The sequence below is a fragment of the Megascapheus bottae genome, chromosome 15 (assembly GCF_031878675.1).
Source record: "Megascapheus bottae isolate mThoBot1 chromosome 15, mThoBot2.hap1, whole genome shotgun sequence".
Taxonomy (NCBI): Eukaryota; Metazoa; Chordata; class Mammalia; order Rodentia; family Geomyidae; genus Megascapheus; species Megascapheus bottae.
The window spans coordinates 55,532,028-55,545,404 of record NC_143523.1 but is presented as its reverse complement, the minus strand read 5'-3'; the positions used below and the strand labels follow the sequence as shown (position 1 = coordinate 55,545,404).

Genomic DNA, 13,377 nt, shown 5'->3' with positions numbered 1-13,377 from the left:
GTTAAGCCAAAACAATGAGGGGATAATGGTGTACTTTCAGGCCTGCAGTATATTTGGGGACAGGTGACCGCTTGTTGTCCACAGGGAGGCTAGATCTTAGAAGCACCTCAATGCCTCCAGGTAGCCCCACTCCTCCTGCCCTCCCCCACCCCACTCCCTGAGCTTGGCCAGGGCAGGGGCTGCCTCAATCTTGTTCCTCAGAACCCATAGAACATGACCTCGATAAATCTGTCTTGTGCCTAACTTGCCACCCTGGGCATGAATCTTACGCAACCAGTGTAAGCAGTCCACCATGGGGGGCTCACTGTATAGAGCTTTGCCAAATGTCTGTGGTTCCATCTGTAAAATGGGGTGAGGAGGTAAAAGACTCAACCAGATAAGGTGACAAGCACAGTATATGGCACACAGGAAGAGGCCTTTGGCAATAGAGTCCTGGGGGAAGGGGGAGACATGGAAAGTACTGAGGGCAAACTGAATAAAGTGATTTTACACAACACCCAGGATCTTACTTATTCACAGTGCAGAAACCCTGACCTATGTTTCTTGGGACTCAAATCCTGAAAAACAACAACAAAGTAGCCCAGCTGTGTGGAGCCAGAAGCCCCAGGCTGAGTCCTGCAGTGGGTCAGCAGTCAGTGCTCAGGTGCCCACCTGTGGCGGGGGGTCAAGGGGCACAGGTCCCCATGGTTGTCGATCCTGCCCGAGGGCCAAGTCTGTAGGCCCGACCAGCCTGAGGGCCTTGCTCCTCACTCGAGGGCTGTTCCAGAGCAGCCACAGCAGCTGGGGCGCCTCAAGGACTGCATGACTGCACGCAGGGGACCCCTCCGGCCCTCCGCCGACAGACTATCCTCGCTTGCTGGCGCCCGCTGCAGCTGTTCAAACTGCATCTCCAGGTGCTTCTGGATGGCCACGCCGAGCACCTCAGGGTCCACTGAGGCTCCGTACACTTCCCATGTCATGCCTTCGGAGTCCCACCGCACATCCCGCACAGGAGACGACGCCTCTTCCAGACTGGACCCCAGAGTGACTTCTGGGAAGATGTGCAGTGACACAGGAGCTTCCAGGGATGGGCTGGTAGCCACAGCCTTGCTGGTAGCCACTGGGGCCGCCTGCACACCCGCATCCTGGGCTGAGGACAGCCCTGGAGCCAAGTCACTAGCTGAGGTCATGGTCCACACATCTTTGGTCCTGGAGCCCGGATCTGTGGCTAAGCCTGCGGTCCCCCAAGGGTGGGCGCAGCAGTGGGAGTGCCCGGGGAGCCCCGCAGGCAACTTACAGTGGAATTTCAACCCCTGCTGAGCCTGCAGTCCAGACTCGCTCACAGAAGCCACCAACTTGGGAAAGGCCAGGATGCCTGTGGCAGGAAGGACATGGCAACAGCCAGCAGCCCCAGTCTCCCTCATGCTTCCAAGCAGAGCAGCTGGGGACAGAGCATGGCAGGAGGTGGCAGCTGGCTGTCCAGAAGCCTTGGGCGTGACTTGGGGGCCACTGCCGTGGGCAGCTGTACCCTCCAGATTCAAGGATGGCTCCCACACCTGACTCTCCTCCAGCATCCAGGCGGAGTTAGAAGTCGCATCCTCTGGGGCCACGTCCTTTCCCAGGCCTCCATGGGCCTGGTCACCCTGGCCAGAAACACTACTGGGAAGATGATGAGCCCCTCGGACTGGTGAGCAGCCTAGAGCGGAGCAGCTGAGACTGGCCTTCCGGGCCCCACCATGACCTCGGGCCTGGCTGCTACGGGCCAGGTCAGAGTGGCTTCTCTGCACAGCAGCCATACTGGGAGCACGCAGGCGACACAGATCCCCGGAGCCCATGGCAGACACATTACCCACGGTGCTGCTCCGCCAGCGGCCCACAGCAGCAGGCTGTGGCTGTGGGCTGAAGGCCTGAACCTGCTCCGTGCTTTCTGTCTGGCATCCCTCTTCCTCTGGGGTTTGAGAATGAGTGCTGGCCTTGCCTGGCTGGGCCTGCCACACAGTGCTGCTGGCACTCTTGCGGAGTTCTGGCCTCTGCTCCCGGCCTTCACACAGCAGACTGGAAGAGCTCTGGGACAAAGGCTGGGCCCGGGGACTCTGGGGTGATCGGGCACTGGGCTCAGGGTGGCTGGAGCTCATGGCTGCCTGCAGGGAAAGAGAAAGCGAGTGAGTGGAGTAGATTTGTATGCTGAACTCTGCCCTAAACCCTCCTAGAGCAAGAAGGCAATTTCAAGCCCAACCTGCCTGACTGGTCAGAGCCATAAGCCAGCCAGTGACATAAGACACTTCAAATCAAGGCCATCCCACACGACACACAGGGCCACCACGGTGAACATCTAATGATTATTTCTTTTGGGCATGGAGTCCTGAGGACACCACCATGCCAGATCTTCTTTTGTTTGGGGGTTTTGTCTTTTTTAGTCCCAGACTGGAACTTAATCTCACTAGCTGACCCTTGCTTTCACTCATTGCCTGGTGTTCTACCACTTGAGCCAGGCCTCCAACCCACCAGATGTTGACTTTTACAGGCTGGCTACACCTAGGGGCGGGCCTGTAACACTGGGGACATGGGATTGGGACAACAGCGTTGAACTGATTGGCACAGGAGAAACACTGTAGATTAATATAGCCTTTCTAGCTGGACTGGTGACTATAAGCAGGGAACATAGGACTGAGGGTTGTCCAGGTTCTTCTGTTGTCCCCAACTCATCCTCTCTGACCTGCTATGTCTCTAAGATTCAGTCTGGGCAGCAGTAAAGGGTAATAGAGTTCTCAGAGTCCCCTCAAGCCCTTTATGCATGGGACTTGCTGAGCAACTGCTCCTTGGTTCTGCAGCCATCTCCCGAGCCCTTACTGCATGCTGGCTGGCTCTGCAGCTGAGAACGTGAGAGTCATTTAGATCTGGCTGTTCCCTGAAAGTGGTGGTCCAGCAATGAGTTAAAGTACTGAACATCAAAATTCAGACATATCGCCAGGCACTAGTAGTTCATGCTGGTAGCTGTAGCTCCTGGCTACTCATGAGGCTGTGATCTGAAGATCACAGTCTGAATCAAGCCGGGACAGGAAAATCTGTGGAAACCAGAAGTGGAACTATGGATCTAAATGGTACAGCAAAATTGCTCAGAGACAGAGCCCTGGACCTGAGTTCAAGCCCCATGGCTGCAAACAAAAACAACAAGAATTTGACATATTCTCCACAAAATTTCAACTCCCTTGTGGCCAGTGTACCTACATCCACCAGCCACACAGTGACCCCCCTGTACCCCTGGAGCTCCCTATTGGCTGGCCACATAAGTGTTGTCAGTAAAGGTCTTGTTCCACCTCAGTGCCCCTCCTGGGAATCTTTCCTGACCCTCCAGCCAGGCTGCTTACATCCCTGACTGAGCAGCTCCAGGCCTGGATGGAACAGTCTGGCTGGCTGTCAGCTTCTCCATCAGCCAGTTGGCAAAGCCAGCCTTAGGGCCTGTTCCTCGCCATCTGACCAGCACCCTTGCACTGACCTGACACAATGCAGCTGGCACAGAGAGCTGTCTGCTGCGTGCCTGACTCTGAGAGAAGAAGCAAGTCCAAGGGCAAGCCCATAGAGGAACGGGCCGAGTGCCCAAGACGGGGTCTGAGGTGAGGTGCCTGCCAAGTCAGTTGAGCTCACACCAGAGGATGCTGGGAAGAGGCTTTCAGGAGGGCCAGTCATGGAAGTCAAGGGAGAGAGAGAAAGAAGGTGACCAGGTAGCAGGAACAAGGTAGACAGAGCAGTCAGGAACAGTGAGGGAGGGGGATTGAGCAGGGTCCAAAGAGTCAGAGTGCCTGGGCCATTCCAGACCTGGCCAAAGCCTTGAATGAGAAAGACAACCTCAGGGTTTCCTGCAGGGCAGGAGGAGCTAGGAATAGGTACAGAAGACAACACAGGTTGGTTTGGGCAATCCTGGCCCTGCCTTTCCACCCCTGGGCTGATAAGAACTGTCAGGAAAGAAACTACCCAGGTCAGGTGAGCATAGCCACCCAAACAGAAATGTAGAAACCCTTCCAGAACTCAGTTTCTGTGTTACTGCAAAGGCAACAGTTTCTGTGTCAGGAAAGACAATAGCAAGTATGGCTCTGAAACCAGAGTCTGGAGCCCACATGTCCTACCGTGGCGGAAAGTCTCCTCCCATTGCTGTCTGGGGCCCTAGGCACCAGTCGCTCATGGCTCCTGAACAACTGACAGGCAGCTACATTGATCAAGGAACTGGATTTCTAATTTTATTTAATCTTAATTCATTAGAATTTAAGGAGCTACCAGTGGCTAATGGCTGCTATCTTAAACCACGTAGCTTGGCACATAGCTCAGCCTGGTAGGGAAGGTCCCATCCGGCTGCACCCAATAGCCAAAGCCATTGTGAGTACTTGGGAGGATCAGGAAAGGGGTGAGTAGCCAGGAGAGGATTGTAGCCCAAGAGCTGCTGTCAAGGACGCTAAGATGGACAGATAAACAGCACAGATGATAAAGTCAATGGTGTTGGCAATGGCCCTGATCACCATTCCTGTGCCAGCATGTGCCACTTCCTTTGCAAGCACGTTCTCATTTCACTGCCACAGCAAGTTCATGAGGCAAGTCATTGTCCCACACTACAAAGAAAGTGAGAGCTCAGAAGCTTAGTGACCTGCCCAAAGGCACCCAGCTGGCCAGGGTCCTCGCTAGGCAGTCCCTGCGTGTGCACCATACCCTGCCTCTCTGAACACAACACTTTACTGGCACTTAAGGTTAATGCTCTCCTCCAGCATCGGTGCCCAGAGCCCCAGGAATGGCTGTACCTGGCACTGCCAATGGGGCTGGTGGATGCCGGTGGAATAAGTGAATGAGTGGGGGCAAAACCTAGCTCCACGCCCACCCCACCGCTTCTCAGGCCATGTGGAGGAAGGGAGGCAGGTGGTCATATGCTGCCCAGAAGTTCTGTGGTCATCAACAGCCACTGGCAGGAAGAGAACCTGCCGGCTGTGTCTGCAAGAACCCCAAGAACGTCCTGTCAGGACAGTCTTGCAGTGAACCCCACCATTTAGGATTCTCTTAGGGAATAAAGCCAGAAAGAACCGAGTTAGTCCCTGGCCCACAGAGGAAACACCACCAGAGACACCCACGACTTCCATCACCTCCCAGTCCCACTAAGACCTAGAAAGAACACATTAGAACAGTCTTCTTTGCTGAGAGCCGGTGGCTCATGCTCCTAATCCTAGCTACTCAGAAGATGGAGATCTGAGGGATGAAGGTTCAAAGCCAGCCTGGGCAGCAAAGTCTGTGAGATCCAATGAACCAGCAAAAAGCCAGAAGGGAAGCTGTGGCTCAAGTGCAGAGCACCAGCCTTGAGCAAAAAAAAAAAAAAAAAAAAAAAAAAAAAGCTAGGGAAAAGGGAGAGGGGTGGGGGAGAGGTCTTTTTGGGCTTCCGTAGGCACTGTCAGTGCCCAGTTAGCCATCTCTCCCAGGATGATCAATGACCATGGAGGGTTTACTTCCTTGCCCTGCTAATCTACAAATGGAAAGTAATTACACTGAATCCTGAAATGGTTCAAAATGTCAAAGAACCCAAAACAGAAAGAACCCCAACAGTGTACAGCCTTGGCTCCCCAGTCGTGGGGGAGAAAGGGCTGAGGGAAGTCGCTCCTGGTTGCCCCTGCTTAGAAGGCCTTTCTATACTCCCTGTGGCCAACACTATGCTGCGCCAAGAGAGGCGCTCCCCATGAAAGAGGCCCTCAGGTAAATGCCTCATTTTCCCTGCTTTGTAAAATCAAAGTAGTTCCCACCCTGCATGTTGTGAAGACTACACATAATTAATGCTCTTCTCTTTCTCCTCTTGTACTATGGGGCAAGGAGACCTTTTTAGGGCATCCCCCCCCAGATCAGCTTCATCTTGCTTCTCATGCTTAATACCGTCCCCCCATCCTACCACTTGAGAGAGACTGGCCCCAGAGTCCCCATTGCCATGCTGCTTCCCAGCACCCATTTTATCTTGGAAAATATGGGCATGTGTACACATGCGCACAGACATAAACACAGACAGTACACAGACTGTGGCCCCAAATGGCAAGCCTCTACTGCCTGTAGTTTAAAACCATGGAAAAGATTCTGTTTTCACTCAAAAGAGCCCCCAGGAAGGTGTGTTAGCACACGATAAAAGACAGGCCCAAGGAGGCATCCAGGAACAGTGGTACTAGATACTTAAATTTTCTTTCCTGCCTCATTTAATGCTATAGTCATAATGGCTGGAGCTGATGTTTGGTGGTCAATGCTGCACTGATCTGCTGCCTGAGGTTCTACTGTCAACAGCTGGAGAACATCCTCGCATGAGCAATCCACCCATGCTGGGCTGGGGTGTAGTTCAACTTACTCATTAAGTACAACATCCTGAGTTCAATCCTCAGTACACATTTAAAAAGAAAAAAAAAAAAAAGCAATCAACCCAAGCCAATTTGAGTAAATGCTCCAAATTCTGCAGAAACTTCCAGACTAGTCCATCCAACAATGGTTCATGCCTATAATACTGGCTACTCATGAGGCTGAGATCTGAGGATCAAGGAAAATCCAACTAGACTGCTATCTCCAATGAACCACCAAAATGCATGAAATAGGGCAGAAAGAAGACAACACATATGCTCAGAGCACTCCAGTACACATGATAGAGTGTCAGCCTTGAGTAGAAAAGGTAAGGGACAGTGCCCAAGATGTGAATCCAAGCCCCAGTACTGGCACAAAAGAGAATAGAGACTCTGAGATTATGTGGTCAGAGGTTCTAATTCTCAATCAGAGGAGCCCAGGCCTTTGGGCTCTCAAGATGCCCACCCTAAACCACGTATGTCCCTTATTAACCATCCAGGCATTGGGATGTAACCTGTGTGTTCAGGAAAACACAATGGAAAAAGCAAACCCACAAAAGGCAAGAGGGGCGGGGCAGGGAAGCCAGTCATAGTGAAAATACGGAACTTAACTCTCAAGGACTAGGTAGGGACACACACCCCACAAATCCCTTACTGAGTAGAACAGAGGGCATGGGGGTGCTGGATCCTCCATCAGGTGGTTTAAATCCATTCCTGAGCCAAAAGAGGGCCGAAAGCAACCATCTGGGCCAAAGCTGAACAATGCACCAGAGTTCTCCTAAAAGGGAAGGTCTGTATGCAACCAAACTACCCCCAACAGATGACGGTGCCTAAGGACAAAATAACACAGGCCTAAGAGCAACGAAACATTGACCACAAGCGGTACTAGGTAAAAGGCTCTGGGGTGAGTGTGGGGTCAGTGGTCCCAAGGACACTGTTTGCCCATCAGAGAGATTTACTACCATCCCCCCACCCTCCCCCACACACACACCATACCATTCACTTTCCTGGGGAGGTTACTCTTCTGGCAGAGGAGGGTAAGTCTCCAGGGCCAGCTGCCCTAGCGTAGAAGCAGCGCCAGCACATGCCCCAGGATGGGGCATGGACACCTGCCCCACCGTGGACAGCCAGAGGCCAAGACACAGGCCCAAGCCTACAGGAAACAATGTCCACCCGGCCTCAAGCTGCAGGCCAAGCACAGGCCGCCCTGCAGTGGGCCGAAGGCCCAAACACATCATCCCACGTGGCCTCGCCCGGGCAGGGCTCCACTGCCCAGCCTGTTCAGCAAAGCCCCCCAGACCTCAACAAAGCCCCTGAGACCAGGCTACAGACCTTCTCAGCACAGAAGCCTAACATGAGACGGGGCAGAGGGCCGGCGGGCAGGGATGCAGGGGCTGGAGGGGAAGGACCGGAGGTGGGGGGCGGGGTGTCGCGGAGGGGGGATGCGGCTGGAAGAGAGGAGAGCTGGGAGAGGGAAGGGCGGATGCTGAAGGAGCCGGGTCCGGGGGGGCAGAGTGAGGGAAATTGCAGGGGCGAGCAGAGGAGACGGCGAGGTAGGTGGCAGGATCGGGCTGCGGGAGGCGACGCGGTGGAGGGATGCGGCCCTGGGGACAACTGGCATCGAGCGGGGGGCGGATGAGGGGGGACGGGCAGAAGTGAGGAGTGGGTTCTGGGGTGCAGGAAGGGGGAGGCGCCGCCTAGCCCCCCTCCCCAGCCTCCCACGGACACGCAGGGAGCTGACCTCTCACCCTCGCGCCCTCCCGGCGCCACGCAGGCCGGCGGAAGCGCTGCTCCTGCGGCGGCCACAGGTGCCCGGCGCGGCGGCCCAAGATGGAGCTGGGCGGGACCCGGTCAGAGCTCCAGACACCGCCCGCCAATAGCAGGCTGGCCGCGAGGCCAATGCTGGGAGGGACCGGCAGGGATGGCCGGCACTGGGGCACCGGGGAGGGACGCGGGGGGATGGAGGTGGCCGGGCTCACCTGGGTCCGCCCCCGCGTCCTCCTCCCGCGTCGCGTCCGGCCCCGCCCCCGGCCCCGCCCCCGCGCCCTCTAACCACGCCCCCTGTGCTCCACTGCCTCCCGCCCCTCCCCCCACTGCCTGGTGTTTCCTAGCTAGGTCGGCCTCTGTGCCCCTCCGTCCGCGCTGGCGTGAGGCCACGCCCCCTTGTCTCGGCCACGCCCCCAGCCCATCGCGCCACGCCCCTTCTCTCTGCTGCCTCCCCAGCCCCCACCCCCTGCCACTGTCTGGTTTCTTCTACCAGATCTTCATGATTCCCCCTGTTCCAGGCCTCCCCTGCCTTACAGACCTGCTTCCCATAATCCCCCAGCCTGTTCCCCAAGTAAATTTGGGGTTTGCTTTCCCATCGCTCTGCCCCGTTGACTCCTGCACCTCGGTCCGGTGACACCTGGGCCTACACGCTGAGGGGTGACCTCCTCCATGCTCCCGCCCCTTCATCACCCTCACCTGCCTCCCAGAGACACACTCTGGAGACTCCCTTCCTCCAGGGCCCGAGCACTGTGATTCCAGGACTGGTGGCCTTAGCGCCACTCCTAGCCCTGAATCTGGATTAGAGGTTCTCGGGATCCTGGATCCCACAGTCCGATCTTCTCAGTTCTAGCCTCCAGGGCTCCAAGCCTGATGGAGCCTTTGAACTCTGTGCCCAGCCTAGTCTGAAGAGTATCCTCTGCAGCCCCTAAGACTCAAGTGTCCTAGACTCTCCCTAAGATCATCTCATCAGTGTTCCTAAAAGACACCACTGTCTGTCTTCTATCCTTGCCCCTCTTGTTCCTCTTGCTACCCTTGACCTCCCAACTCAGCTCAACTTGGGACCTCCCTTTCCCAGCCCTACGGCAAGAATTCCAAAGGTGGAGGTCACAGTGACCTCCAGACTGTGCCGATGCTACTCAAGCCCCCGCACTCCCCACAATCCAAAATGCCCTTCCTCTCTCCCTCCATGGTCCATCGCCAGAGCTCTTCACACCCTACAATCTCGTGGTCCCACTGGGGATCTGGGAGCCCCATTCTATCCCATGAGACCCCTTCTCCCCTCAAGGAACTCCATCTACTTAACACCAGGGCCTGCAGTGTCTTTGAACCTCCATCCCCTATCCCTAAGGAGGAATGAAGAGCCAAGACCAGTGGCCCACACCTATAATCCTAGTTACTCAGGAGTCTAGCATCTGAGGATTGAGGTTCAAAGCCAACCAAGTCAGGAAAGTCTGTGAGACCCTTACTGCAAGTTAATCGTGAAAGAACTAACTTTGAGCAAGAAAGGTTCTGTGAGGGGCCGTATCCAGGACTTGAGTTCACGCCCCATTACTAGGAGTCAGGGAGAGTGGAAAGAAGGAGGTATGTGTGGCTACACTAACAATTAGTGCCAGACTCAAGTTTCAAATCTGGGGCTCCCAGGTCCCTGAGCTTCCTGAGAGGTCCCTGAGAATGTTATTGTGTACTTCAAGGAAGCCAGCTGGATGTCTGCCTTATTAGATTCCCACAGAGAGCCTGGCTAGACTGGACTGGAATGGTCTCCAGCATCACCTTGGCCTTGGTGACTGGCCCACTAGCCCCTTCTTCCATCTGTGGCTTGACTAGGAGGCTTCCCTCCTAAGGTCCCCCAGGCTGTGGAGCTTCCCAGGGAGCACCCCAGATAGGGGTAATTGGAAATAAGAATCCCACAAACTTTCCTGGCTGTCTTGCAACCACAATCCTCAGATCTCAGCCTCTTGAGTAACCAGGATTACAAGTATGAGCCACCAATGCCTGGCTCTCTCATGCACTTTTTTTTTTTGCCAGTCTTGGGGACTGAACTCAGGGCCTGAGGACTATCCTTGGGCTTTCCTCAAGGCCAGTGCTCTACCACTTGAGCCACAGCACTGTTTCTGGCTTTTCTATGTATGTGGTACCAAGGAATCAAACCTGGGTCTTCGTGCATGATACACGAGCACTCTACCACTAGACCAAACTCCCAGCCTCTCCTGCACTTTTTATCAAGGGTCCTCAACCTGATCATGACAGAGGGTTAGTGGCAAATACCAGACCAAGGCTATTCCCTTTCACCCATGCTGAGTATCTCAGGCAATCTCAAGAGGGAGAAGAATGAATGGATTTTTTTTGTCTTGAACATTGCTACTTTTCCAAAAGAACAACAAAGCAAATGGGAGCAAGCCAACTGAGAATATGAGACATCCATGTTGCCAAAGACACCGTGTGCTTGGCCAATACCAGTCTTTATCTCTGACTCAATGCAACCTTTCTCCAAGCCACCTAACCTGTACCAGCAGAGTGAGCTACAGAGCTAGGCAACCCAAAGAAGAATAGCCATTGATGCCTCTTCAGAAATGGCCACAAAAGACAGGGAATGAAGAGACCACAGAACTAAAGACTGCTGCTAAGGAAAAGTCCTGATGGGGAAGGGGCTCTCATCTAGAGCATTTGTCCTGCTCCTGGAGGACCTGGAATTCACTTTTCCTTGTAGACATGGATTCTCTTATCCTTACAACAGATGCACACTTGGGTATATGCTAGAAGATTCTGTACTGTGATGAAATACCTGCAGACCTGCTAGTGCCCGCTGTCTTTCCCCAGCTGGGAGCTGTACACAAGATAGAACTTCAGGATTGGCTCCCCCACGTCCCCCTGCCACCAAAGAGAGAATATTCTTTACATCAGAGGGCCAGAACACAGTCAGCTGGTCCATTGGACAGACTGGTGTTGAGATTGTGAATTGCTCTCATATCCTATGTTTAAAGGAAGAGATGTTTTCTAATTAGCTTTCTGGGAAAGAAAGAAAAAAAGGAAGAAGGAAGGAAGAAAGGGAGGGAGGGAGGAGAAAGAAAGGGAGACAGGGAAAAAGAAAGGGAAGAAAAGAAGCCAGGTGGCAGCGGCTCATGCCTATAATCCTAGCTACTCAGGAGGTTGAGATCTGAGGATCGTTTCAAAGCCAGCCAGGCAGGAAAGTCTGTGAGATTCCTACCTACAATAAACTACTCAGAAAAAGCCAGAAGTGATGCTGTGGCTCAAGGGGTAGAGTGCTAGCCTAGTGCACAAAGAGGCTCAGGAGCTAGTTCCCAGGCCCTGAGTTCAGACGGCAGTACTGGCAAAAAAGAGAAAGAGAGAGAGAATGGGGCAGGGGGAGGAGGAAGGAAGAAAGGAGAGAGACAAGAAAAGAGCAAGATTAGCAGCACATCTTTCAGAATCTATCTTTGGTCAAGTTACTGGTCAGAAGGGCTGACATGAAAAGAGCTGATGCCTTTAATGAAAAGTAGGCTTCCATCTTTGCCCTTGTCTATTGTCCAGGCATAGTGAAACAATACATGATGGGAAAAAATAACAACAACAACAACAAAAAAAAAAAAAAACCCTAGGCTCCAAGGATGCTTACCTATAGTCAAGAAAAGACGTTTCTGTCTTGTTTAAGCCAGCCTTACTGAAGACTTTCTTCTTGCAGTTCAACCTACATTCTAAAGATTACTCACCCCTCTCCTCTCCACCCCTGTGCTTTGGGTGGGTCTCAGAAGAGGGGCGTGTGAGTAGGCCTGAGCCAATCACTGACAAGAGAGATTGTTCAAGATAAGCATGCCTCCCATTTATAACCAAGGATACACAACAAAGAAATCCTCCTGGAAGCAGAGCGCTGACAGTTCATGCCTGTAATCCTAGCTACTCAAGAGATAGAAATCTGAAGATCTGAGTTCAAAGGCAGCCCAGGCAGACAAATCTGAAAAACTCTTACCTTCAACCAACCACCAAACAGCTGCAAGTGGTAAAGTTCTAGCCATGAGCAAAAAGAAGAAGAAGAGGAGGAGGAGGAGGAGGAGGAGGAGGAGGAGGAGGAGGAGGAGGAGGAGGAAGAAGAAGAAGAAGAAGAAGAAGAAGAAGAAGAAGAAGAAGAAGAAGAAGAAGCAGCCAACCAACAGCGTAAGATCCTGAGTTTAAGTCCCAATACCAAAACATACACAGTCTCCCTCGCCCCCCCCCCGCCCCCCCAGAACCTGAAAGTCTTCCCAAAAGGAAGTCACAAATGGTAAGTTGGAAGCCATTTGAAGTTTATTTTAGTGGGAGAAGGAAGTGAATTTGTTCTAAGAGTGTACATGAACTTGAGCAGAACTGGGAGTCCCCCGAATGAGTGAGATGCTTCCAGCAATATCCATAGACCTATCATTTTCATCCAGAAGCTTTCTTGTCTAATTTGCGCCTATCTTTGCTTCTCATTTTTTAACCAGCTAGCACCCTCTACTGACAAGGGCGTGTATTGATTTGAAACCTTGAATCACCTCCAGATGGTTCTCTCTGTGTCTCTTTGTCACTCTCTCCTTTCGCTTTTATTCCTTTTATTCTCAAGGCTAGTCTCTACCACTGGAACTACATTTCTACTTCCAGTTTTGTTTTGTTTTGGGGTTTTTTTTTTGCACAAATATATGCAAATAAAGTCTCTCCCTTCAAACTGAGATCCTCAGATCTTAACCTTCTCAGTAGCAGGATTACAGGCATAAACCACCAGCTCCCTACAGGATCTCATATTTTTTGAGACCTCATATCTCAATCCTCCTACCTCTCCCTTCCTTATAGGACTACAAATGTATATCATCATGCCTACTTTGGTATGGATTCTTCCTTCCCTCCCTCCCTTCCTTCCCTCCTTCCTTCCTTCTTTCCTTCCTGTTCTCCGAAGGGATGCACAATTCCCAAAGGTACTGCAATACTAGGTCAATGTGTGGAGTGAAAGAAGGAAGCTCCTATTCCATCTCCAAGGCCCCCAAATTTAATGTATTGTTCTTGGATAGAGGACGTATCAGATATTAAACGGATAAGAACAGATACTACACTTCATCCTAGCCAAAAAGCCAAGAAGTAATATTAATTGTTTTAAAAGAACAGTATTTTTTGTCAAGGGTTTGGTCACCTTATATAGAAATCATTTGTTTCTATCATGTCCAGATGTACACACGTACACATACATACACACATGCATTCGTGCACATACACATTTGCGTAATTATGCAACACTAATTCAAGAGAACTCTATTTGCAGAAAAGAGGACTACATAAAGAAACTTTG

At 52.5% G+C, this 13,377-nt stretch overlaps 1 protein-coding gene and 1 non-coding gene across 2 annotated transcripts; both read right to left on the bottom strand.

The window, feature by feature from the left end:
* Positions 1–576: 576 nt before the first annotated feature.
* Gprin2 (G protein regulated inducer of neurite outgrowth 2) lies at positions 577–11,773 on the bottom strand. Its single transcript, XM_090347005.1, has 2 exons — positions 11,701–11,773; positions 577–2,120 (listed from the first exon to the last, which is right to left on the bottom strand). Exon 2 carries the CDS (start codon positions 2,112–2,114, stop codon positions 747–749), a length of 1,368 nt encoding a protein of 455 aa, XP_090203131.1. The 5' UTR covers positions 2,115–2,120; positions 11,701–11,773; the 3' UTR covers positions 577–746.
* A 1,214-nt stretch (positions 11,774–12,987) lies between these two features.
* Positions 12,988–13,174, bottom strand: LOC150054383 (U2 spliceosomal RNA). Its single transcript, XR_016537988.1, has one exon. It is a non-coding gene; the product is annotated as a U2 spliceosomal RNA (small nuclear RNA).
* Positions 13,175–13,377: the final 203 nt, after the last annotated feature.